Raw genomic sequence first — 27,395 nt, 5'->3', positions numbered from 1 at the left:
TGCTAATGCTAATGTATCGAACGATATAAAGGTTGCGACATATCGATCGTTGCAACCGCACATTGACGTAAAAATTAGTAATATCTTTTAGCTAAGTCAATTACGACAGAGCACCGTTTATTGCAACGAAATTTAAATTAGCGGCCGATTAAAGTTCTGCCAATTGAATTCATTTGCCTGAACGTATTATTACCTACTACACACGTATAAACGTATAATCGTAGTGACAGGGAAAATCAGTGAACTACTACTATGCGAACTTACATCGTATATATACTGTTTGTTTCCTGATGGATATTCAGTTCTGCTCTATGTAGTCGCAACATTCGAGATCGTTGACTCACATCGCTCTATCAAGATAAATAACCTATTCTAGAGGCAGTGTGTTAAAACACGTTGCAAAATTGAATCGAGATATTCGATGAATACAGCTACGCGCGTGAAAAAATACCGGAAAATGTTAATTGTCTGCCACTCTGATCGGTATATTCTTTCTCTTCCAGCGGGTAGTCCTGCCTGTTAAAGATACGCGAAAGAAGCGGTGCGAGTGCTTGAGATCAGGGTAAAGGAAGAACGCGTGGCTACCCAACATTTTCAGCGAACGTGATCGAATGTTTTCATCGTTGCTAACTAAGCGATATACCGAAAATTAATCACACGGATTGCTTGATACTCCTTCCAAAGTAAATTCTCCATTCTTTCCATTTAAACGAATAAAAGACGATTATCGGTATTTCGTATAAAAGAGGGTGGCTTTTAATTCGTAACGTCTACTTTTAAATCACAGTTTATTTTAGAATATTACGATCGTTTGCTGCTCTCCAATCGTATAAAACCTCCATTATCGTATTAAACGTATGGCTCCGATATTTCCAAATATTTATAATTCTGCCGCAAACTTTGATCACTTTTCGCCACCTAGTGTATTTATATCATCCTTTGCTGACAGCTAATGCCGTATTTTTCTTCTTTATTGTATATTTAATCACACATTATCATCCAGTTTGTTATTTTATTTATAATTATTAACAGCTAATTACCATTAACTCTTAACATCCAGAATTATTCATAATATCGCAGAGGGTATAATTAAGCTGTTTAAAATCAAAGCTAACGTTGAGTTACACGTCGTATTATACCGTCGTATCGATTCGCAGATTTAATGCAACGCAAACTGATAACGCTGCAAAGAAAGAGCTTCGCGTATTGTTCTTGAAAACGCGTCATTGAATTTTTATTTTCGTTTTAACGTTTCGACAAAGAAATAACACGTAAAACGCCTTTTTGCGCCGCGTAACGAATTTAAGTTTATGAATATTCAGGCTGGATATGAAATTGCAAGTGTCGAGACAACAAAGTTCTGATTAAAAGCAGCAACAGTTTTGTTTGTGGAAGCACAATGTTCAGCGAAAAATTTTCGACGAATTTTAGAGTAATTATTCCATGATTTCGAAACACGCTGTGAAAATTCAGATTACACTAGAAATGATAAATTACGGAATTACGGAAAACGGAGAAACGATCTAAAATATCGTACGATTATTTAGCACGGTGAATTTTATTTCATTCATTTACGATTTATAACGCGGTTGATTAATCTTTCAAGTTCCCTTAAAAACAATTAATTTAGTTCCATAATAGATGCAAATTTCACGTTGTGCGAAATTTTTTTACAAACTAGTTGTTCGCGAAATATAGAAACTACTAACTTGCTCTTGTCACTTTTGTAATCTTCTTGTGGGAATATCCAGCTTGCTGGTAGCATCAAACTTGTAAGTTGCATATTTTATATGTGATAAAGTGCTTCGTTTCTGTATTCTGCCCGCAATAGAGTTTAGCTCTGCCGAGAATGTAGTTCCTTTTTCCGTGATTGCAAGTGGTTCTCGCATAGGTATACAGGTAAGTAACAGCAAATAGAAAGAAACGATTTTTCGTTTGAAAATTCAAAACTGGATGGTAATTTGTTAATTTTAATATTACGACGAATATTATTCACGTCATACTGCGTTCAAATTGTCAAAGAACCTTTCTTACCTTTATGACAGAAATAAAAAATTCGGCCAACTATCGCGCTATCGCGTGCAATTACAAATATTCCGTTGTTCTACGTTTATAAAAGAAAAGACGATTACACATAGTTTTCGACCGAACGAATTTTTACCAACGACGTTTAGAAATATCTTTTCAAATTAACCAAGAGTCACGTTTTTTGTTCTTGTATCAAGATTTAGATCCAACCGTAATAATGTTTTATCCAAATGTTATATTTGCTCATAAATAAAAATCGAACACGTCGCTCTTTACGTAACGAAGCTTTATTTACGGCCGAAGCATTCCTTCCACATGACGGTTATTTATGTCACTATGTTCATAATCTACGACTAAATGGCTCTCTTCTATACGTCTCATATCGTCTCATTCGTATCTCGAGACACTCGTGTTTTACTTAAATTTATATTTTACTACGTTATATCTGTATGTATATGGAAATTGGGTAGAGAATCAAACGTACATAGATTTATCTATTTCAATAAGAGACGCAAAAGAGAATGAAACTAAAAGCTAACATTTTACAAATACCATTTTAATAATTACCGGAGGGTCTTTCATCCGAATTCCTAGTCTCAGTCGGCTTTCAGTCGGCATCTCTGCGACTTCATTTATATTCGTAGTTGTATCGTGTTTATTTCAGCACGGTTTCTACTGGTTTCCAGCGATTCGGAATCCACCGAAAACTATAAGTCTCGCGTGTCTGCGATTAATAACCTTGCAGTTGATGCGGCTTCGAATAACGATAACAACAACAACAGCAACAGCAACAGTAAGATACATGAAATTTGCAGTTAACGATTTAGTCAAATCGAAGAGAAGAGTTTTTTCCATATTAGATATTTTAAAATATGAGAAACGGACATGTTGAATATACCGTGGAAAAAGATCGTGTACATATACTTTTAGCCAAACATAATCAATTAGGTAATTACGAAAAGGAATATCACATGCGAACGATACCATCCAGTAAAAGCTACCAAACTTTTATCGGTGAGTAATAACTTGTCAAATTTTCTGTTATCGCGTGCAATCAAGCTAATCAGTCGTATGTACACCAACCGTCTAATTTTGATAATGGAAAGAAACGGCTGTTCTATAAAAAGCTATTACTTTTTTCTTGCGTCGTTGCTAGCTTCCTCGTGAACGGAACTTAACTCGGACCCTTTATTCGAGGGAAATTTATTAGACGCTGTCCCGCGTGCTAGTCCGCTGCACAGGTTACAATATCGTTCGGACTCAATAACGAATCCTTTATTTTTGTACATGCCATGTCCAGTGGCGCACGCGAAAGTATCGAACGATCGTTCGCTTTACGCATCGAAATTAAGCCAGGCTCGGGGTGCGGTGATCGTTCGGTGAACGGCTCTTTTTCAACCATCTGGTTTCAATCGTAGCCGGGCTGGCACGAAATGTCAGTGTGATCGGTAGGAAGGACGTTTCACGAAGCTACCGCCTCGGTTACGCTGGAAAAGGGTGAATTCCGGCGAGTGTAGAAGCGATGGAAGCACGGCACAGAATAAACGAGCCAGATTCAGATTGATGCAGGATGCAAGAAGTTGCTTTCGAACTAACAGACCTACCTCGCCCCCTAGACAAAAGGGATAATGGCCGGAGAAAAATTCCCTTGTTAACGATTATAAATTATACGCGGATCGTGCTCTGCTTTTCGCCCTTGTCATCAGCTTCGTTTCAAGGATACAGCACAGTTTCAAAGATGTTCCTTCGTGAGATATATCGAGCAAATCCTTCTCAAAGAAAATTCCATCAACTGTTAATTAAATTCGAGAACAGTCCCGATATTACGATGCATATAAAACGTTACATTAAGTCCCAAGAGAAAGAGAGGTCGTCAAATATGGATTACGTACAAGCAGTTCTAAACTTCTTAGATGTTACACGTACAATAGTTACGTCTTTTGGTTAGTTTTACTCGTACATCGTATCGACGAACTTGGATTATTCGACTCTGAGACATACGGTAATTTATCGCACGCGTAATTAAAGATTTTACATCTACGACTGTACGTTACTCGATGCTTGTACGTATTAAACCGTTTGACGTATTCTAGCACCACGCCAACGTAACGAATTTCAAACATTTTTTTGCAAAGTTAAGTATCGCTGTATTATGTTTCTTTCGATCGTCGAATAACGATCGAATATAGGGCAACACAGATTCTGATTTACGTTTTTGTTTAGAGCAGATAGTCTAATTTCCCTGGAGTCTATCTTTATCGCGAATCTTACTTCGCCATTACGAATCAAGTCTCGCAAGTGGTCTGCTCAACTAGTTTATCGTAATCGAATCGCTCGATCTCTCTTTGAAACTTTATAAACAAATCACTTTGTTTTTTTTTTAATTTCATTTCTAACAGGGCAGCGTAATCACCATACCGCTACGTCTAATACTCGGTTGATAAAAAGCAAATAAGAATCTTAACGTTATGTAGCTACTTCGCTTGATGTTAATAAAACTATCGCGAAGCCAAATATAGCCAAAAATACCATATCGATGGCACTTTTGGTGTCGTATCTCGTCTACCTTTTCACTCTCCATCGAATTCACTTTAATCCATAGCGAAAATGGAATATAAAGTGTCTTCGGCGAAACGACTGTACGTACCGTCATATCGAAAACGAAAGAGAAATGAAATAAACGAAACAGATTCAGATCGATTCAGTTGGTTGATCTTTTTCGATAAAAGCTATTTATCGTTTAGCTTGCCGTAGAATGTCTATGTTCTACATTCTGTCTGCTAAATAAATAAAAGCTCTGATAAATAAAATTTTCGATTTTCTATTTAAATCGTTTGTACTTAATTAATCGATTACACGCTTATCTTCGTTAATAATGCTGCGGAAATATTTAAGAGGGAAGTAAATTCTAATTTTTTAGTTACATTTTGCCGTTACATCCCGCTTTAACCTCCTTCGAAATTAACGCTTTAGCTTTCAAATGCTTCATCATCTGTATCAATACTGGACTATGCGAATATTTCATATTTACAGTCCGAAATTGTAGCTACGCTATATTTTCCTGTTATCGTTCTATCCAACTGGCTAACCAATTTTGTCGCTTCTAAAACAATAGCATTTCGCGACTAAATTTAAATAGTGGAAATAGGGAATTATCATAGTCAAAGTCGTTCGAGGTGTAAACGGTGGTAAATAATCAGGATTTAAATTTTTCGATATTATATTAAACTAAAAAAACTGTATATTAACCAATACTTTTGTTAAAATTATTATTAAACGAAATTGGCTCGATAATCGGCCATGGATTCACATAAGTCCACCTAAATACAAGCTAGAGACGCGAAAAAAAGTGAACACAAAGTATACCATCGTGCTATTTCCAGTAGTTGAAAACGCGGACTTCCGTGTGCCAAAGCAACGACTTGTAAACGTCATTCTCGCTTAATCTTTGACGATGAAAGCATCACACCATCTCGAAAAACCAATCTCGCTGCCGGGATCTAAATAGAAGGTTCAAACTGCGAGTAAATATCACGAAGCTGTCGTTACGACTGGCATGGCGGGATCAGAGGTAGTATCAGGAAACTAAACGCGAAGCTGTACATTAATCTCGAACACGCTTCCTTCGCGCGTTGGCTTTCGTCATTTCGACGGAGTACCGCGTGTCTCCGTATCTAATTCGATCGCATCGAGTTAGCAGGTGTTAGGTAGCCACCGGGTTTCAAACAGCGCGTGTACGTCACCGTAAGGTTAGAGGGTAAGCGTGCGAGCTGAAACGAGCGTATGGACGTTTCGTGAGCACTGCGAGGGAAACGAAAGCGGGGAAGAAGAGAGTGGTAGAACGGCAGAGTGAACGGGGATAGCGTACAAGTGGGGGAGGGCATCGATAGACTAACCGGGTGGCTTTGACCCGCCAATTCAGCATCACCCATACGGGTACTCAACCGCAAATCGAGTTCCGGCCGTAGGGCGGAATAAAATCGACTTCATCCCCCGAACAACCCTTCGCCCTCCACCTGTTCTCTCCTTTCCCTGCTAACCACACTAGCTTCCGGCCGATTCGCATGTAGGCGAATCCGGTAAGACATTACTCGCCAGGGACGCGTTTATTCGACGCTGTGGGAGGAAAAACAAGCTGGAAAGAAAGAACGGAGGAGAGAGTCAGCGCGCCTGTAATCGACATAGGCGAATGAAAGATAGCGAGATATCTAGTTGCTCGATGCATGTGTATTTATAATATCGTATATCCGTCTATGATACGCGAGCGTGCGCTTTCGCTTTAGATGGATCCCAGAGAAAATTGCCTTCCGACCTATTACATTTTTAATGCTGAATCCGCTTTCAAATTGTTCAAATCGGTGAATTCACTTTTACGTTAATTCGTTCTTGTTTCTTTGTCTCGAACCGTCTAGCTATACGGCTTAATCGATAATAATAGACAAAGCGTGTTTTGTTTTCCTCTAAATTCCTCGGAAACGATCGTTCGCTAACTACTACCAGTTTCAAGTTGCTATTCGATCGTTAAAAGTATTTAAATGCCTCGCGTAAGTAAATTATAACCCGTCGAAGCATTCTGCGTTAAACGAAAACTAATCTTCGGCGCATAAAGATCTATCGGCACACACGATATAGAAGAACGTATGTACGTATGAAACATCCAAAGCGAATTACTCGTCGTTATATCGCTATATCTAATATATCAAACAAATCTCTAATTACATTAGTTAGATTCCATCCGTTTAGCTGCAGTCGTAAAAATATGAATTTGCATAAATAACTGCGGCCTACTAATAACAGCCACCTATTCGGCTTCCTATTTTTATCTAGATGCTGCTCTATATGCTACTCTATATGTATATAACGCGATATAAAAGTAAAGAAAAATATTTCTTCGTAAAGTACACCAAAGAATTTAAACGCATCTCGTTTAATTTAACCACGGCGGTTAATCGCCAGCAAAAAATACGAACCGCCGAATCCTACAAATTCCGTAGAAATGTAAAGAAAAAAAAAAAAAAGAACGGTAGGACATAAAGGACTTGTCTGTCTATGAACAAGTTCTGTACATGGAAACGATCCAACGTAGAAACTCTCGGTTGCGCAAATGGCAACCTAAATGCGAAGCCCGTTTCTGTCGTCGACAAAAGTAAACGGCGGTGCGTTTGGGGTTTGAAGAGTCACCTTGTTGTACAGGAGACACACGGAGGTCAAGTTAAAAGAGCCGGATTTTAATTGTTCCAACTGGAAGTCTCGGGGCCAGAGGAGATTCACCGGGATCCGTTACGATTTTGTTTCCGTTGATGTCGTAGCTGCGTCGGTTACCGTTACCGTTCCCCTCTTTATTACGCGTATCGTACGGTCTCTTCGCTTACGCGAATGCACCGAGTTATCCGCCGTGTATTTTACTCCCGTCCGTGTAATATACGTGCTGTATGAACGAATGCGCGTACGACGTAGTAGAATTTATGGCTGAACAGATATACTTAGCCGGCGTGGACGGCGTTGAGTGTAACTCGGGGGCACGTTATTGTTGCGTTAAGTGTTACGACAACCGGTGAAACTCGTTCCGTAAACGGAATGCGAATGAGAGAGGGATAGATTTATTGCTTCGAAAATACGGCAACGTCGACCGTATGTACACGCGAACACGAATTTCCGGCCACCGAATGGAACACCGATTGATTTCCCCGTTTGTCATTTTATGAATCTCGTTGTGTTTCGTTTTACGTAGCGAGGCTGACACGTGTTCGCTCCAAGCTTATGACGCTCCGGTGCTAAACAGTACCGCTGGGTGATAACAAAATTGATGTCTGGCCAAGTAGTACGACACGATAATAACGTGGACGATGAAAAGAAACGAGAAAGCGAAGATTACGCTTTATCATAGTATTTCAACGCGATATTGACTTTACAATTTTCGTTTTTACTCTATATAATACGCTTACATGATACATCTCATACGTAATACCTTATATGTACGTATATATCGTACAGCATATAGTACAGTAATGTATAGTAATCACTGTATAACCAGAAACGTGTTTATTCGTTTAAATATTACGTAAATAACTAAAATTATCAAACTGTATTATAATAGCTGTAATATTATAATTATTAACGTCAACGAGTCTGTATGGACGCCAGATATAATTGACAAATAATTCATAAAAATCTATTTTACTATTCTGTACGACGTCTTTCTTACTTGTACGAACGTTTCGATATTATAAATTATAAATACCACGGAATAATATTAAATTTTTATAAATAATTAATCTTTAATGTACAATATATACATATACTTTATATTTATTTTAATTTATCCTTTCAATTTATTTTTCTAACTTATTCCGGAAATTCGCCGTATTAGCTTACTAGTTCTACGCGCTTCTATATTTTTAGATTTATTCTTCCCTTGACATGTGCCGTATCAAGTTGCTAGTTTTACGCGTTTCTATACTTTCAAATTTACTCTTCCCTCGGAATGTGCTGTATCAGGTTACTAGTTCTACGTTCCTATATTTTCTTTTCTTTCTTTTTTTGTTTTTTTGGTTAAGCCCGCTCCTTACGCGATACATACACGAATCACATAAATTTACGTAATAGCAAGCAAATCTCCGCGTGTACGATGATTACGTAGATACAAGGCTGAAAGGTGTTACGATTTTATGAACTCGTTTGTATGGCTCTTCAAACGCGGAAAGAAAACATTCTCTCCTGTATTAATTAATAATTCTCGATTAAATACGAACACGTAGTCACGCAAGAACAGAGGCGATGGAGATTCAGATCCCCTTGTATGCGGAACGTCACGCATGACCTAATGCGATGTTGGATGGCACGAGGTCAGCGTGATGTCAACTTGCAGAAATAAACGTGGACCGGACGACTTTGTACATTTGGCGACCGTTTCTTTCGTTATACGATCTTTGAAAATTGCGAATTTATCGTTTATACGCATATATCTAGAGATTCGTATTTACTGGTTTTACCTCATATATATTTTTATACAGTCGCGTAAAAAGAATTCAGTTTATAAAAGGCTAATTTCTTCGTGCACGAAACGAGTCCTATTATTCTAAAAATTGTCATCTATTTAACGATGAGATAAATTGGTAAAATACAGAAGTACCGTTACTATTATCGCGATAATGCTAAACGTTTTACCGACGATACATCGTCCAATATCGTAAAACGAATCACGTAGACACGGATGTTTATGATCCGACGTAACAGATCATTACCACTGATAAATCTGAATTTATGTTTCGTAAACTGAAAACAGGTTGCAATTTTATTTCCGCAAAACACCTGCTGACCCCGTTACGAGAAACGATACAAAATGTACAATACAAAGCCAGAAACTGCGCTTGTAAAAGTATCAAACGTTCTCCCCGGCACAATGTCGGTACTCGACAAAGGTGGAGACGTGGAATGCGATGGTAGAATCGTGGCTCGGAATTATAAAGAATAATTTACGACTGCTTGAAATTAAGATAGCGATGCTAATAAATCTGAATTCTCTGTAGGCGAAATTACGAGCATCGAGACAAAAGAAGCTTTCCGTAATATGAAAGAAATTTATTCGTTTAAGTGATAAACTCGCAGCTGTTCCATAGATCGACTCGTACGATTCTAAATGAAACTCGCTACGTTTCTATAGGTATCGTAACTATTGGAAACCGAATTACGAAGCAAACGTAATCGCAAGTTCGTACTTCTTATCTTGGATATATGTCTGCACGTAGATTTAAAAGGATACGTCAGTCTGAATGGCACGAATATTCCAAGAAGCCTTCTGTGCGCGCGCGCACGCGTTGTGCGCTTACTCTTTGACCGAAATTCCGATTTCTTTTGTCGTGAATATCACAGAGATGACAATTTTCTGTTCCACGAACATACAAAGAATACTCGCTGCGAATAAACAAAATAATTTTAAACGCGACATTTTTAACTAGTTGTTCTAAATTATTGCAGGGATCTTTTTAAACTTTTAAAAATTTTAACATAACCAGGATAAATACGATACATTTACTTTTATCGGTCGAACGTAACTTTTAATTATTAACCTCTTCAAACATACACGTTTGTTAGAGACAATCGTTGCTTTTAAATTTGGATGAAACTTCTGGTATTAATTATTAGAAATTAATTATACATTTTTATTAAAACTTTTTATCACGACGTAAATGTATTTTTTCCACGGATTATCTTGTACAAGAAGATAAATGTTTTTCGTGCAATGTTATCGTCGATACAAGTCTATATACACGTGGAAAAATTTATTTTTCTTAATATCTTCGTTAAACGATATTATCACGGAGAATTTTACGTAAATGTTTTATATCGCACAACTTTGTTTCTCTCTGTCCCGGCAAGTCCTCGTTCCGCTTGACGTTGCCTTATTAATTATTAATACACGTTGATTGGCTAGTTTTCATGAAATCAAATTACCAATCAGCGTGTCTTGTATAGGTCGCTTTCTCCCTTCCCACGAGCTTCTATCTAGGGGTGAGAGAGAGGGAGGCGATTTTCCGCGGTGATGAGTAGCGGCTACTTTTTAGAGATATCGCGGCGGAGAAATTCTCCAAACTTTCACCGTTACAAACTGACCCTTTGGAATTTCCGCTTTACGATGCATACGTAATCAGGGGATTAAGAGCTAGGCGCGAAACTCTAAAAAAAATCCCTAAACGATACCAAGCGCCGTCCACGCACGGTATCAAAACAACACGATCAGAAATATCTATCCCGTACATCACGATCCCGACTACATCGTAAACCGTGTCAAAAATCTAACAACCTTTTCGCGTTAAAAATATACATATAACCAATTTTAATTTACGTGATAAAGTAATAAATACGTAATAAAGTCGTGCATTCTGTAAAATATCCCAATCGCGTGAACAGATCGCGCGACTGTTACGGAAAATGATATGGAAATTAAAATTCCTGAAACTTGACTCTTGCTGTGCAGGAATTTCGTCGTTGTTTAATGCAATGTGAAGCAAACGTATTGAAATTCGTAAGATACTCGGTTAAACGTTATTTGGTTTGGTTTATATCAAGTAAACTTGCAACTTTTATATCATCTTCTACATATAAAATTACTTTATTGCCATATTCGGATAACGAATACATTTTTGTAAGAAAAGTTAGTCTTTTATCTTTTCAGAGGAAATAGATTGTCATATATAATTCAAGGGGCTGAAACAAAATTAGCGATAAAACTATAATCTTCGGTTAATCGGGGAAATTTTTTCTTCAACGCAATTTGTGATATGACGCGCACTGAAAACAGGATATGACTTGGCAACGTGTAAGTTGTCAGAGTGGAAAAGAGGGATATAATGCATAGCAGTGAGAAATAGGTCGCAAAGGGAAACGGATCGTTTATTGTCAGACGTATTTTGCAACTAGAGAGAAGCTACGATATTATAAGCGCGGCAGCTATTTCAAAGTCAAAAGATTTCCAAGTTATCGTCGCATTTAACGCGCGTATTATTATTAAAAATAGTGCATCGATCCAGAGAATTTAATTATTTTTAATGTAACATTTGTAGCTCTCCGGAAGGGTTTACAAAAGCAATTATTAACTATTAATTTATGAGCAACTATTAATTTACTCTTTACGTCGCGTCATTTTTCTGTCCAAAAGTAAATTATTCGTTTAAAGAGTCGAAGAAAAGAGTCAAAAGTTTTCTTTAAATAATCATTATCGATATAAATCGGAAAGGATAACAAAAGTGCTATTATCTCTATATTTCAGTTTGTAAATTCCTAGTATTAGTTCTAACGCGCAACGTATTAAATGGATGAACGTTCTAAATTGCTTCTTCCAATAATTGCATGTATCGTTATATATCGCTCTCAGCCGAGGATTTTTCTTCGCATTCGCCACGTTCCTTTCAATATTCGATAAACTATTTTAATTTCTATTATACGATGCAGATACAATAGTACACGCGTGACAGTTCTATCTAACTTTATTTTTTCAAGTTCCTCCAAATATTCTGGACTATTCGACGAGCACGGACATGGTGGTACCAGAAGGCAGCAAAGTGACTTTGCACTGCGAAGCGACGGGATCACCGGGACCTAACATCACCTGGCGACGCGAGGATGGCCAATTAATACCCTTGGCAAATGGACGAAAAGGTCGGTCTTAATCCTTATCAGAGTTTGTGTTTACCAATAATTCAAAAAATACATTTTAAATAGTTTCAAATTCATCCACGAACAAAAGTAATATCGCAAACGACGCAACAAATGCAAGATCGATACAGTTTTCTCTGTTTCTTCGTAACATCGATGATCTTGATTGTTTAAAAGCTCACAATTTCTAACAATTTTCATAATTCCTTCTCTACTCTGCTTTACTTTACTTTCTCTACTCTATCGTTTATTAATTTTTTTAAAACCGTTGAAACAAAGTTTCGAAAAGTCGTAACAAAGAATGCACAGTGCTCTGCAAAGTAATCTCTCGGTGGAGAATCAAATTGACTCTCGGGTAAAGAAAAAGGAAGAATGCGACAAAAGTGAGAATTTATCGTTAACGATAAAACTCATTATCTATCGTCGGCTATTCCATTCGATTTAATTATTTGAAAGCCAACATTTTTGCGACTTAGTTGCGCGTTCAATTACATCGCGTACAAAAATGATCAAAGTATGCACGACAGCGATATCGTGTATTATACTCGAACGTTTATCCACGAGTATCGGTATGCGTCACAAACATTACGTTTCGTGTAATCGTGTGATCGTGTAATCGTGCAATCATGTAACAACTTTCACTTCGTATGAGCAAACCGAAGATTTTCAAGTATCGGTGTTAAGCTGCAGAAGCATATTCGCCAGATTCGCTGTAACCGAGTCTTGTAATCTCCAGTGAGAGCAAACACACCGCGTTCGAGCAAGGCCAATAGGTTAGAGGCTGGTGATACGTTTGCATAGGTGGGGAAGATCTGCTATATTTGCATTGAAATTGGCAAACACCGGCAGATTGCTATGCGTACTGAGTTTCGCGTGGCTGACTTTTGCGTCCGACAATGAAACACCGAACGGGTTGAGACCGACGTTTGTTTAAACGCGACCACCTTGCCCGCTATGTAATTTCATCTTTCGTGTCTTAAACGACGATCAACGAGCGATCGGCGATACGTTTCTGTCAGAAGCGAAATTCTTAAACGTTTCACTTTCGTTAATCAAATACAAAGCAACAAAACGCTCGCTTCTATAATTTCAATTATTCAAATAAAAATATGAGACAAGTACTAGTAACTTACGAGATAAATTAAGACAATAATGTTTACCTAGTATAACGTATATTTAGTAGGACCTCGTCGTTTCTTCTCCTTTCCAACTCCTGTCCGCGACCGATACGGCGATCAGAGATTACGCGATAAGTATGTATTCGATCGTAGCTATCGATGACTCGTCCCCTAATTTTATTTTATTATCTACGACTTATGTTCTCTCTGCTCGCAAGATCCATCTCGATCGTCGTACAATAGATCGCCCGCTATCAACAAGATCAAGGATCAAGGCTGTATACTATTGTTTTATTCTTCAAGATTTCAATAGATTATTTGGCTATACGAAGGATTTGTTTCGATTGGAGAAATGATTTTCGAGAATTATGATCTATTTAATTGGAAGACGATTGAAATAAGGTTCCTCGTAAAAAGTAAAGTAAATACGCATATCGTGTTAAAGCTTTTATCGCAATATTTACGCTGTTTGCTATTTACGTCGGTCTGTAAATGTTGTTTGAAAATACTATTTATTTAGCTCAAAACTAAAGTAGACAGAACCGGGACAAAGGGAAACACCGAGGCAAAGTGAAATATCGTTTTCTACACGCTGCTAGCACTAATAGATACTTCGCAAAAAGAATCCAATATTATTCGCGACATTATATTTGTGTTTGTGATATAAAGTCTTTAGAGTTTTTATTGAAAATTTAAACATTTCACGTATCCATTTTATTTTTGGATAATTGACGCTTCATCAATATAAATGTACATAAATGGCATTCTTTCTCAACTCATTATCGTCATACGGACGATATCATACAGAGCGGAAGAAAGAATACGTTATTTTTAATTTTCTCGCGAATAAGTTTGGATATATTGTTCGTAAGCTTTCGTTTCATAAAAATAATTTAATAAAAGTAATTTTCCTCCATCTTATTTACTTTATAATTTACTTTCCGTTTTACACTTTGCATTTTGCATTTTATATTTTACGTTTAATTCGTTAACGTTTACTTTACTTTTACCTCACCAACAGAGAAACGTTGTTACAACAAATTTTTTGAACAAATACTTAATCAAGTTTTATAGTAAAGAAGTTTTTATATTGTTTCGTGCGCTTTTAGATTTTAAAAAACTTCTCCTGCTTCTGTCCCTTTTATCCTTTTTGTTATTTTATTTTGTTGTTTCACTTTGTTCCATATTCCACCACATTTCATAATCTGCCAACAATAACATCGCCATCATATTTCCAGATACATGGGACGATAGCGAACACATACCTATCGTTGCAGAAAATTTCGGACGTTACAATGTTTAAATAAATCCGATATCGTATTATAACGCGTGTTTACAGTAGAACTCTATCCGTTTGAACGACATTTGTCGCAACAAAATTTTAGTTAATACCAGATTAATTGAAATTTTATGCCGGTTAATTCACTTATCTGAACGTGAGCTCCTGTCATGTAAACGAAAAACGATAAGCAGCGAAGAAAGTCGGCCAACTTTTACTGTATGAATCGCAATCATGTAAACTGTCTGTCTTCGAGTCGTCGATAAATTCGAATGAATCGAATTCGGACGAATCAAATTCGGAAACCGTACTCGGATATCGCTCTGAAAATTTCGTCGTAACGAAATTCGATGATAAAACGTTTTAAACGTGTAGGCCGCGTGACCGATTAATTGCCATTTGTTTTGTAAGAGATGTAACGAAGGGCTGGTAACTGGTTACTCGTTAGGTTTCGGGCAGTTTTCGTTCTTTCGTATTTGACGTCGTTCAGTTTGTTAGCCGGGCACAAATATTCCACTAGATTTAATCGTGGTTACACGACGTACGTAGACTACCCAGACTTTCGGATAAGTAAACTGAATTTGCCGACCTGTAGCTGGACAAGACAACACCAAAACTGTGTTACTGCCGGTTGTCTGTTTCCTGCAAATATCCGTTTGGCCTTTGACCATATGAACGAAAAATTTCATTTTATATAGCTGTCGAAACTAATTTTCTAGTAGCGCAACACGCGAGATTTAGACTTTAAACGATTGTTCGCGTTCCGTCAGAGGAACAACTTTGCCGAACGCAGAAATAGCAAAACAAAGAAATAAATTAATTTTATACGATATAATATATTCGATATAAATCGATAAACGAACAAAGACTAACGTTAAATAAAAAGATCAAGTAATCAGGTATTAGATGATAAACGTAAGAAAAAACATTTGAATTATTATTTTTTTATGTCTTCTGTACACGAATGAAAGTTTATCAAAATCGTATAATCCACAAGATATCGTTAAATTAGATTTTATACGATAAATGTATATAATATATTCTATTTGTACGATATGTAAAGCAAGAGAAAAAAAAAGTTAAGAGAAAAGATTGTTTTTTCAAACAGACGAATTTTCCAAAACCTTTCAGTGTTCGATTGCGAATTTGAAGTTTTGCGCTACTTTACGTTCGATGACGTTCCGTTAAAAACATTTGACATTTGATATGTGTATATATGTATATTATTCACGATACAGTTTACACTTTTCAATGTAATCTATCGCCTTGAATAAAAATTAATACTCTGTGAAATTGCAAAAAAAAAAAAATGTGACTTTAAAAATTATATTAAAATTGGGGAGAAAATTTGTGAACTCAGCTATGCTTTTGATTACTTTGCAAAACAAATTATAGGAGAAAATTTCGACGTAGTTTTCATCGTATTGCAGGTAGTACTGCCGGGAAATATACTGACGCTGAAAAAGTTGTTCTAGCCCATTTCAAAAACTTCATGCTCGTATACCAAACTGTCTGAAAGTGTAACTTCACCGAAACTTCCCGGAAAAAAAGGCGTACATTCAGGAAGCTTCAACGAGCAGTATCACGCCACTCTATATGTGAAATCTGTTTAATCGAAAATAGCGTACGTAAATATCAATTTCAAGAAGAGATACGTTATATGTAAATATTCGTTTCTTTTGCCGTGTACACTGTGTTCCAGCATTTTCTGATCAAATTTTTCCAAAATGTTCTACTAACGAGACACTGTAGTAAGAATAAAAAAAAATATCAAGGGAGTGGTACTTTAGCTCGCAATATTTTTTTTTTTTTTTTTTTTATAACGTTTATTGTCCAAGAAGATGAGTATTACATGTGTATGTTATTCACAATAAACAATGAATTTCGGTTGTAGGGTGGATTAGGCAAAAGTACCGATACGCGTCGGTACGACGTAGCCATGGTCTAATATGTGTCGTGGGTTTTAGGTTTTTGCGTTTATTTTTTTGTTTTTTTGGGTTTAAGTCGCATTGGTGCGTGATTTTTGTGTATTCTTGTGTGTGTTGTATTTTGTCCTGAAACTTGGCCGCAAAACAGGACTCCTCGGTGTATTACTTTTATGCGTTGTGGGATTTTGGGGGGGGGGGATGAGTGGGAAGGGGAGGGGGGTGTTAAATTATATTATTTACAATGATTATAGTATTTACATATTTACAGTACTTACATCTAGGTTATACGGTGGTAGTAATGGTTTTTTTTTTTTTTTGCCGAATTGGTAGTTTTCACTTATATTTTCTTATGGGTTTGGAATCCACCAATATTTTTTTGTGTTTCTTCTGTGTTTGTCTTTAGTGTCTTTTTGGGGGAGGGCCATGTTGTACCTCCACCTGGTGTCTGCAGTCAGTCCGTTTAGGTTTTCCTCGTAGAGTATCGTTTTTATCCCTATTTTTCTTTTTATGTGGAAAATTATCGGGATATTGTTTTGGTCTTGGAGGTAATTTTTTTCGTCTAGGTATAGGAATGCTTCTGGGGGGATGTAGCCTGTTTTCATTGTGTTTTTGTAATATAGTACGTTTGGGTATAAGCCGCTGAAGATTAGGCTGTTTTCTTTTATTTTTGACGCTTGTGCGAAATGATTTCTTGCTAGTTTTAGTATGTGACAGTCAATGCGGTGAATGTTGGCTAGGTCGTAGATTTTTTTGTTTTTTATATATTTTTTGTATCCGCTCTGTTCGGATCTGTACGCATTTTGGCAAGCTCTAATGCATTTTCTTTCGAAAACGCGGATTCTCTCCATTAGCGATGCTGGTATGTTGTACCAGATTGGGCAACCGTATGTTATAATTGGTCTAATTAGAGCTTGGTAGCATAATGTTTTTACATTATTCTTGAGGTGTTTCGAGTAAAATAGTCTCTTTGCTCTCCAGAATGCTTTATTGGCCTTGGCGAGTTGGGTTTCTATGTGTTGTTTGTAATTTAGTTTGTCATCTATGTTTATGCCTAGGTACTTTACGCAGTTTTTGTGTGGTATGATTGTCTCTTCGGATGACTTTTCTTTTAATTGGAAATTTTTGCAGTTAGCTCGCAATACCATCCGCCACTACTTCCATATTACTACATTTTCATGGATAATTTCATCTCTACCGATATCGACGACTTCTTTCTCCCTTTTCCGTGCTTCAGCCCTTTCGCTTCCGGAATACTTATTATTTTTTAATGTCCAACTCACAGGGAATAGGGCATTGCCGGTTTCGGTTCTTTTTTTATGCGATAAGAACAAAAGAAATCGTATTAGTAACATTTTATCAAATTTATTGTATAAAGTAAAACGCAAAAACGTGCGAATACTTATGACGAAAGCAACGTTGACTTTTATTGGATAAAATATAATTTTATACGACAGCTTATCTTAAAATATTTGAATTTTAAGTAACGTTAGAAAACGTTATATTGTAAAATGGACAATTTGCATATAAAGATTAGATTTACACCGTTTACCAAGCGTGAGCTTGAACGAGTTAAGCTTAACTATCGTTAAAATTTATTTTACAGTGCAGAGTGTCGAAGGACCAAATTTTAATATTTCTAAAGTAAATCGGTTACATATGGGCTTCTACCTTTGCATCGCGTCCAATGGCGTGCCACCATCAGTTAGTAAAAGAATTATGCTGACTGTTCAATGTAAGTACTATATTACTAAGTACTAATATTATCAATAGCCAATTAAAATCTCCTTTGATTCTTTCGCTATCGTAAGACGTATATACAGTAGCGGACAAAAGTTTAAGACGAAATGGAAGAAATAAATAATTGATTTACTTTCCATAAAAAATATAAATACGGTGTTCTACTTTTGGTATTAACTAATTGTACATTTGTTTGTACACTTAGAAAAAAAATTTCATTTTGATATTTTGCTCAATAGCTAAGTTATAAAAAAGGAACGAAATCTGTATAATATTTCGTCGGTCAAAAGTTTAAGACTATACAAAAAATATTAATTTTTGGTTAAAAAATATACACAATTTTTGTTTAAATTCAATATTTTGTTCAATATCCGTTATTTCTTATCCCTTCGGTACATCTTCTTGGCATAGAATCTATTAATTTTTTATATTAATCTACCGTAATATTATTCCAGGCTGTTTCAATCGTAGAGTAAAGTTCATTTAAATTTTTCGGTTTATAACCTTGTACTGTCTTTTTTATGATGCTTCACAAATTCTCGATTGGGTTAATGTCTGGTGATTGCGACGGCCACGGCAGCACGGTGATATTTTCTTCTTGAAAAAACTGTTTCACAACCCGAGCCGTGTGCTTCGGATCATTATCATTTTGAAAAATAAAATCATCACTCATATTGTTGCGTGCAAAAGGTAACATTGTGTTCTTGAGTATGTCCTTGTATTGAAAACGGTCCATAATTCCATTGATACGACATATCGGACCAGGGCCGCTTCGAGAAAAACACGCCCACACCATAACGTTGCCACCACCATGTTTAAGAGTTTTTAAAACGCACTGTGTTTTCAAACTTTCGCCAATTCGACGTCTAACGTACCGTATCCCGTCAGAACAGACGCGATTGAATTTCGATTCGTCAGAAAACAATACCTTTTGCCAATCTTCACTTGTCCAATGCTTATGAGCTTTAGCAAATGCAAGTCGTCTTTTTCGATTCCTAGAACTCAGCAGTGGTTTCTTTTGGGGTTTTCGTCCTCTTAAGTTAAAGTCTTCTAATCTTCTCCTAACAGTTCTAGCACTAATTTGTGTATCGTTTTCATAGTTTATCTCCGCAGCAATATTATTTGCACTACGAAAACGATCCTTTTCGCTCAATCGATGAATCCGGCGATCCATTTTCGGTGTTGTTTTCCGTGGTCTTCCGTTTTTCGGTTGATCGCAATACATGCCTGTCTTTAAACATTTATACCAAGCTTGTTTACAAGCTGTTTCTGACCTGTTCACTATATTTGCTATTTCGGTGAAGGTTTTACTTTGCTTTCGCAGCCTTACGATTTGTTCCCTTTCGTTTTCAAGTAAATTCTTTGATTTACCCATAGTCTCTTCCTACCTAAATGAATTTTAAGCAATAAAAGGTACACTAAACAATGATTTTGACATTCCAGAATCAAAATGTTCAAAAACTGTACTCGTACTCACGTTTTACACAGATCGTCTTAAACTAATGTCCACTGTTTCCAAGTGCTAGGCGGTAACTAACTGTTGTAACTCCTACATTGTTTGTATTTAACAACTGACTGTCTGAGGTTACGAAGGTCAAACATACAGCTACGTTATTCCAAAGAGACAAACCGAATAGAAGAACAATATGCGTATAAGATGTTTGTAATCCGGTTTACAAATCATCGTCTTAAACTTTTGTCCGCTACTGTACGTACATCGAGCAACGTACATCAATACAATATAATATAAGACAAGTAATTATTTGCTAAAAAACACGTGCCATATAATATAAAACTATCTTTATCTCCACTTGTGCAATATATATCATGCAATATCGTAATTAATATTATCATACTCATATTAGAAGAAAAATATATTTAATGATTAAAGTAGGCAAAGCATTTAGCTGTTCAACTGCATATCTTATTAGTCTAATAATCCGATAAGACGCGTTAACTCGTCACTGAGATTCCGAAATTCTTGGATACAATAATTTCTTTGCTTGGAAACCATTTATCTTTTTACGTGTCTTTCACGTAAAATTAACTCGTTCCATATATATATTTGCAAGGATTAAGACCGACTTGATCGAAATTAATCTGACTTCGTTATCTTTTAATTCCACGATTAAGCATGTATATATGAAAAGGACAGTCCGCTTAACGGATTATTAATTTCGATATCAAAAGATCTCTCTTATTTTAAAACTACCATAGCGAAAAAATTTAAAAGGGACTTTCCCAAATTCTTATTCTCTATTTTGGACACGATTAACTAGCAAAAAATCTTGAATCATGTCGTTTTATCGTTATATCGTGCTTTCTATTATTCGACGGCAATTTATCAGCCACAGCGATAAAATGCAAAAGCCAAGCGAACACGAAGGGAAAAGCAAACGTTTATTTACGCGATGGCGAGATCTGTCTTTCTTCTTCCAGTTCCACCCATGATTTCGGTGCAGAATCAATTGGTGGGCGCTCAGGAGGGACAACAGTTGACTCTGGAGTGCCACTCGGAGGCTTATCCTAAATCCATCAATTATTGGACAAGGGATAAGGACGAGATAGTTCCGCAAGGTAGATTAAAACAATGATTCACCGTTTATTTTCTCCAACGGTCGTTTATGCAAAACTTCCGATAGCCTTCAACCTGGTCTTTCCAAGGTGTAATAGCGTATCCGCGTACACTCTTCTTGCATTTATCTTCCAAGAGGAAGAGGAAGAGGAAGAGGAAGAAGAAGAAGAAGCAAAAGAAGAAAAAGAAGGAAAAGAGAGTAATTGGTTGTAACGAGACCTTTGAATAACGAAAGCTTCGTACCAAACGCATAAACACGCGTGGAAGGAAGCGCGAATATAAACGTTCGACTCCGCTTTATGTCAGGGCAGCTATAAAAGGCAGCTTTAGTACTCTTCATCGATCCACCTTTCCTTTCAGATCCTCGTATTTTCCTCGTATCACGATCTCCGCTCGTTTAGTGGTTTCCGTCAAATACATTTTGCAAGTCCATCCTTTCCTAACTGTGTGTAAGGTCATGCGTCAGCAACCTCCATGCTGGCCGAAATTTATTTTCTTTCAATTGCCACTTCCATCGTCGGATACTCGATCGATTTTCCGCTCGTCCATTTGAATTACGCCAATTTTTTGTATTTTTCCAGTATACTCTGAATGTTTTGAACCGTTGGTTTTGCTAGAATTTCGGTATTAACGAGAGTCGATCTATGTCGGCTACGATAAACACGAGACAAGTATTATGAAATAAAAACCGAATCATACAAATGTGTCGACTTCAAAAAATATGTTAACGTCATGGTTTTCGATGAAAAAAATTTGGATAAATGATCGTCGGTCTATGTTTTTCTTATTTACTGTATATGCAGATATGTATGTGGACCCTAACTTGCACAATTGAAATAATATTATCGGCGTAAATTTACAATTAGCCAGTTACAAACTATCAGTATCGATGAATCTTGTTCTATAACGACGATAAATTTAATAATAAAGGAAATTAAATTCTACGAATTAGCAGAAATTTGATCATCGATATAGAATTAGAAAATTGTAACCGAATAGATATTATTAGATATTATTAGTAGATTGTTACGCGATAATTATCGTTTAATTCCATCTTCGCTCTAGACGGACACTTTACGTCGCATATAATTTCCCAATACTTTGAAATATTCTCTGCGACTTTACAATCGACTTGGAAAGCTCTTTACATGTATATGGATCGATGCGTCGATCGAAAAACCGAATCGACCGTCTAATGCGTTTATCCGATTGATACATCACGCGCCTAACCAAATGTTTCGTCTGATTTAGCTTTCAGTCGGTTGTTCGAACAGAATTAGCTTTTGAATAATGCATGAGAATCGAAGCAGAACGTTAGAAGTATAACGTGATTTCATCTGGCATTTATGAGAAGAGTCGAGGATGCGTGTATGTATACGAAGACCGAAGCGTCAACGTGTGGCCTTTTCCGCTGTCGTTATTACGTCGATAACCTTGTTGATATTTGCATCTGTATCGAAGGCAATAATAGTACTTGCAACGTGAATTTCGATGCCACAATCTGGTTGCTACATAATTTCCACCGTCGTTATGCTCGATGATGCGTCGCATTTTCTTTTTTTTTTTTTTTTTTTACTGCGCATTTTTTAAAGTCGACGAAGAACCGAGGATAAAAGATCGAGAGATTTAAGCACGATACATTTTAATTTGCCAGGTACCGATAACGCTAACAGCGTTGAACTAATCTCCTTGTTAAGTGAATTCGATTCAATACAAGTACGAGCAATTTTTGTCAATGTACATTTACTCCTTGCTTAATATTTTCTTGCGTAAATGTGAATTTCAAACATAGGAACATAGGAATCGTATATCGAATAATTCAAAAATCGAAATATTCCAAAAGCCTAAATGCCTCTCGCTGTAATTACAGCTATTACAGTAATTCAATCGATATTTTACCTTGGAACTTACCATTGGAACGAATAAGAAATTCGTCTCTTTCCTTTTCTTTCTATTACTTGCGCTTTAAAATTTTTATCTACGGCTTTCCACGTAATTTTTCCGTAGCATCTCGTCGATTTTCGCTTTATTTATTCTTTATACGGACGAAAATTGACGCTGCTACGATAATTCGAACGCGAACGATGATAATAATCATTACTTAGCAGAAAATATTTAGCTTATTCTCGGAAAATGATCGTTCGTGCTTATCGAAGCATGGATCGAGGCATCGTCATCGCGATTGTAGGATTCGGTTATCCGGCTCGGTAAACGTAAGATTCATTCAAGATTCTCAAAGAGATTCGCAAATAGCAAACTGTTTTTAACCATTCGAAACTGAATCGTGGACATTCCCGGTAGTTATTCACCTCGCAATCGTACTTTCCTTTCATTATTTCGCTTTGCATCCACGTAGCCTTTCTATTCGCGTAAGATAGCTACCATCGTTCGATAGAATCTCGAATCTTACGAGTCGGAGAACGGAAACGTCTCTGAATGGTGTCGATCTAAACAGAAATCACGTTAACTTAGACTGCTGCACGACGAATACTAAAATAAGCTGGCCCATCTTTCAAACTGATTGAACTATTGTGACGTTCGTTCGAAAGACGCTGAAATTTCTATACTCGTTTTGCACGGTACACGACCATTTCCGTAAAAAAACGGCGAACGAAGAGTTATTTATTATCTATCAGATCGATCGTCAGGACTTGTCGTCGTTTTAAAACGACGACGTGGCTACGAGGCGCCACTGTTTTGTTAGAAATGGAACTAACCTGCCGATTTTATGATTATAATTTGCCGATGATGATCGATCATATTCGATTCGTAAATTGACTCGATATTTACTATCGAACGTAATAACATAAGGAAAAGGAACGCACGGTCGCGCCGAACTGCGTAGAATGAGAATGAAAGCGCAAATTAAGGAAAATGTAGAGTAACGAATGAAATGTACAAAGCATAATTTGCTACTAAATTTCTTTCAACGCAGAATCAACATTTTACTATGCTGTTTTCGCGACTTAAAGAAACTGCTATGCCGTAAATGTGCGAGATAACTATCCTGTAAACAGTTTTTATAAGCGGTGCCAAGCGGCAAAAAATATCAGTCGTTTAAATACATTTCGCTTTTCCATAGTTTTAACGCCCACCAATTAAAGAACTGAACTTTTCTCTGTAAATTACGATGTGTAGATGTTTTATTTCATGACCGTCTAGAAATCTAAACGGGTTGTTTCGCAAAAAAACGAAAGCTTTTAATTGCAACCGAACATGTTTGATACACAGCGACGAAATACTCGTTAGATACGAAACCGTAACACGCACGACACTCGCCATTCCAGAAGACGATACGCTAGATTTTGCTTATTAAAAATTTGATTTTGATCGTCTAACGTACTATGTTATCGAAGGCAATTTGAATCCCTTTGAGAGGATACGTGAATTTGCACCTTGTTAAGATTACAAAGTTCCTTTTCTTTTTATCCATAGTATTAATAAAATTTACAATATTATCGATATTTTACTAAATTCGTTTCCGACGCGTGATAGTTATCTCGTTAAAGCAAATTACAAATTTTATTCCATTTAATCGTGTTTCGTTGATGCGTACACATTTAACGTCATAACGTCTTCTACATATATGTAATTGTTACCCTACTTTGCTTCATCCTAATCGATATATCGATTTATATGTAATAAAATTACCTATTCGATTTAATAATTTTAAATGTAATAGTGGTCGTAATCGGAATTTCGATATTTATGTAATATTTTGTAAAATATTTTATACGATTCGCAAAATACTGCAATTTCAAATTTTAATATAATACTTCGGGAAATATGTTTCATTAAACTGCAATAAAGTTTTGCATAAGTACCGAATAAATATTCCTTCGAATAAAATTTATTAATATATTCTTTATTTAATGCCGAATGAAAAATATTATCCGCGTCAGGTGTATGTAGACCTCTATTTTAATAACGTGTCAAAATAATAAAGCGATATAATTTCAATAGTAATTAACGTCGACATCGATTCACGAATTGACAGGATTGTAATTTCTTTCAGGAGGGAAATACGAGCCTATACTATTGGACAACGCGTATAAAGTTCATATGAAATTAACGATAAGTTCCGTCAGTCCATCCGATTTTGGATCGTACAAGTGTGTCTCTAGAAATGCATTAGGAGACACCGATGGCACCATCAAAGTTTATCGTGAGTATAATCGAGTATTTTTCCAACGTTCGTACAACGCTGCCTGTATACAGAAAGAAAATTTTACGAAACTTGCGACAAATCTTTACTTAAAAGTATGTATCGTCTCAACGGCGCTTTAATTTTCTTTCGACAACTATATTTTTTAAAACGACGAAAGGATCGCGTTATTTCTACGAATAGAAGCGATTTTATTGCTAATAAAGTAGAAAATTATTTCAATATTAAACGGTATATGAATAAAAAATGTCGATACACTTTTCTGGATTTTGCAGGCGATTTTTCAGCCTATAGTAAGACGAGCGGACGGCTCGTCTCGTTAAAACAACCACGCTTAAGGAAACTCATCGAAAATTACTTCCTAGTTGAAGCCTTTTGTTAAACTCTTTAAATACCTCGTAACGGTAGCTTTGTCGTGATATAAAATTTTATCAGAATAATCTCTCCGTGTTCTCAACACGTTTCTTCTAAAAAGCAGATTTCGTTGCTTCACCGGAATATCACGATAACAAATTTTATCTTTTTTTACTACAATTTTAAAGTTATCGTGCTTTTTATTAGAAATTACAGAATTATACCGTCGAAAGTATTCTCCGTCGATCCGGCGGTCGTGAAACTTAGTTTTCGATCATCCAGTACACATCGTTTAGTCAGTTGATATCGAAGAATATTATATGATCTTTCATATTTTATATCGTTATTTTATAATATTCGTATCCTATCGCGACAAATAGCTCTTTTTATTTAAAGTCATAGTTACACGAGACCTTTAAATTCTACGAAAAGAGATAAAATCTTCTGAATTTATTTATACAACGAAACGTATAACGTTTATACAACAAAATTCTATTCTCTAAAATTCAATCTTGTATGTTTTTAGAAAATTCTCCGTTGTTGTTTATACTCGTTACGCCTTAAAATATTAGGACCCGAATATCTTAACGTACATATTCTAAATAACCAATATATAGCCATATATGTGTCTAACAATAAGACGTTTCGTCTGATCCAATCATCGTATCTGGCTGTATATATATATATATATATATATATATATATATATATATATATATTTTTTTTTTTAGTATAAAATAAGTAATTATAATGTATCTTTTCCATATGTTTTAGCAATAACATCTTCGAACTCTACTGGTAGTAATACAAAATACAAAGGTAAATCCCTAGTTTACATTTTATTTTTCTTCGCCACGAATATTATTTATTTGAGAATCATAGTTTGTAAGATGGTACGATAATAAGATCAAAGTAGTTTTTTTACACAGATCCAGGGCCAATTCCAAATGTATGTGACATAGATTTAGAAATTATCCTTGCTGCAAATTTGCCACTAAATCGATTTAGAAAAATTTATCTCAGCGAAATTTTATTCAAAGTTTATATAACTTAATAAACGTACCACTAAACGTTACGTTTATTAATTACTCGAACTATTTCCGAGCATTAGGCTCGCTGTATTAATACATGTACACGTACAAACATGCCTTTAAATCAGGAACAAATTATCAGTAATCCAAATAGTTGGTTAGGGAATAGAATCAATTTGGAGTGGTGTTAATGCATTAGTTGGTTCAAACATAATCACGACACAATTTGAAACGCAAATGGGATTTCTTATCACCAATCTCTGATAATATTCAAATTCCAATAAATTGTTACTTTGCGAACTCTTTCGACAAGCTCGATAATTTTTACCTCGATTGCAGTAATTTTACCGTTCTCACGTTACGATTGATTAAAATATATAATTGGTTCGAAATGTTGCTTTAAACGATATTTATTGGTACAGAATATTATACAGTTATTTACTTCGTTAAAATTTGCTTCGGACATGGAACTACCAGTCTTAAAAATGCGGAGGTTTGCAATTTTGTTGTAATAAAAAAGACACGTACGTATATCTTATACCTCGATATCCCTTTTGTCGCACGACCTTCCACGCGCGATACATTTCCCAAATAATATTGCATTTTTATCACGGAAGGCAACACTCGGTGGATTAACGATTTCGAAATCTATTTGTTATTCCGTTCGGTATTTTGCTTTTTTTTTTCTTCCTTCCTTCCGTGTTATTTTTTCCTTTTTTTTTCTTTTTTTTTTTTTTTTTTTTTTTTTTCAGTCTCAGGGAATCCAGATCGTCCGCGGTGGTGCTTTATTTTTTATGCTCGACACGCAAGCCAGAAATCGCTGGCTGTGTTATTGCTCGCTTTGTGTCGAGTAGTACTTTCCGAATGATGCAGCGTAACGTACTTGCGATGAAATAACGGGTCGCTGATTAATTAGATCGAGTGTCTGGTTTGTGCATGCCAATCCACTCAACGGATATTCTCTTGAATCACAACCTCTACAAAAGCTAGACACGAGTCCCTTGCTTTCACCGACGTGGCCCCCA

The 27,395-nt window shown here is 36.1% G+C and overlaps 1 protein-coding gene across 2 annotated transcripts in view; it reads left to right on the top strand.

The window, feature by feature from the left end:
* LOC132910941 (lachesin-like) overlaps positions 1 to 27,395 on the top strand; it is a 269,863-nt gene that overhangs the window by 232,695 nt on the left and 9,773 nt on the right. Inside the window, exons 4-8 of one of the 2 annotated variants that reach the window (XM_060967152.1) lie at positions 12,028 to 12,186; positions 18,112 to 18,240; positions 20,685 to 20,822; positions 24,836 to 24,985; positions 26,114 to 26,158. In XM_060967152.1, coding sequence (XP_060823135.1) covers positions 12,028 to 12,186; positions 18,112 to 18,240; positions 20,685 to 20,822; positions 24,836 to 24,985; positions 26,114 to 26,158 — 621 coding nt within the window. The remainder of the gene's footprint in view (positions 1 to 12,027; positions 12,187 to 18,111; positions 18,241 to 20,684; positions 20,823 to 24,835; positions 24,986 to 26,113; positions 26,159 to 27,395) is intronic. The other variant, XM_060967162.1, reaches the window with a different exon arrangement.

The sequence above is a fragment of the Bombus pascuorum genome, chromosome 1 (genome assembly GCF_905332965.1).
Source record: "Bombus pascuorum chromosome 1, iyBomPasc1.1, whole genome shotgun sequence".
NCBI classification, from domain to species: Eukaryota; Metazoa; Arthropoda; class Insecta; order Hymenoptera; family Apidae; genus Bombus; species Bombus pascuorum.
This window is presented reverse-complemented; position numbering and strand designations above follow the sequence as displayed.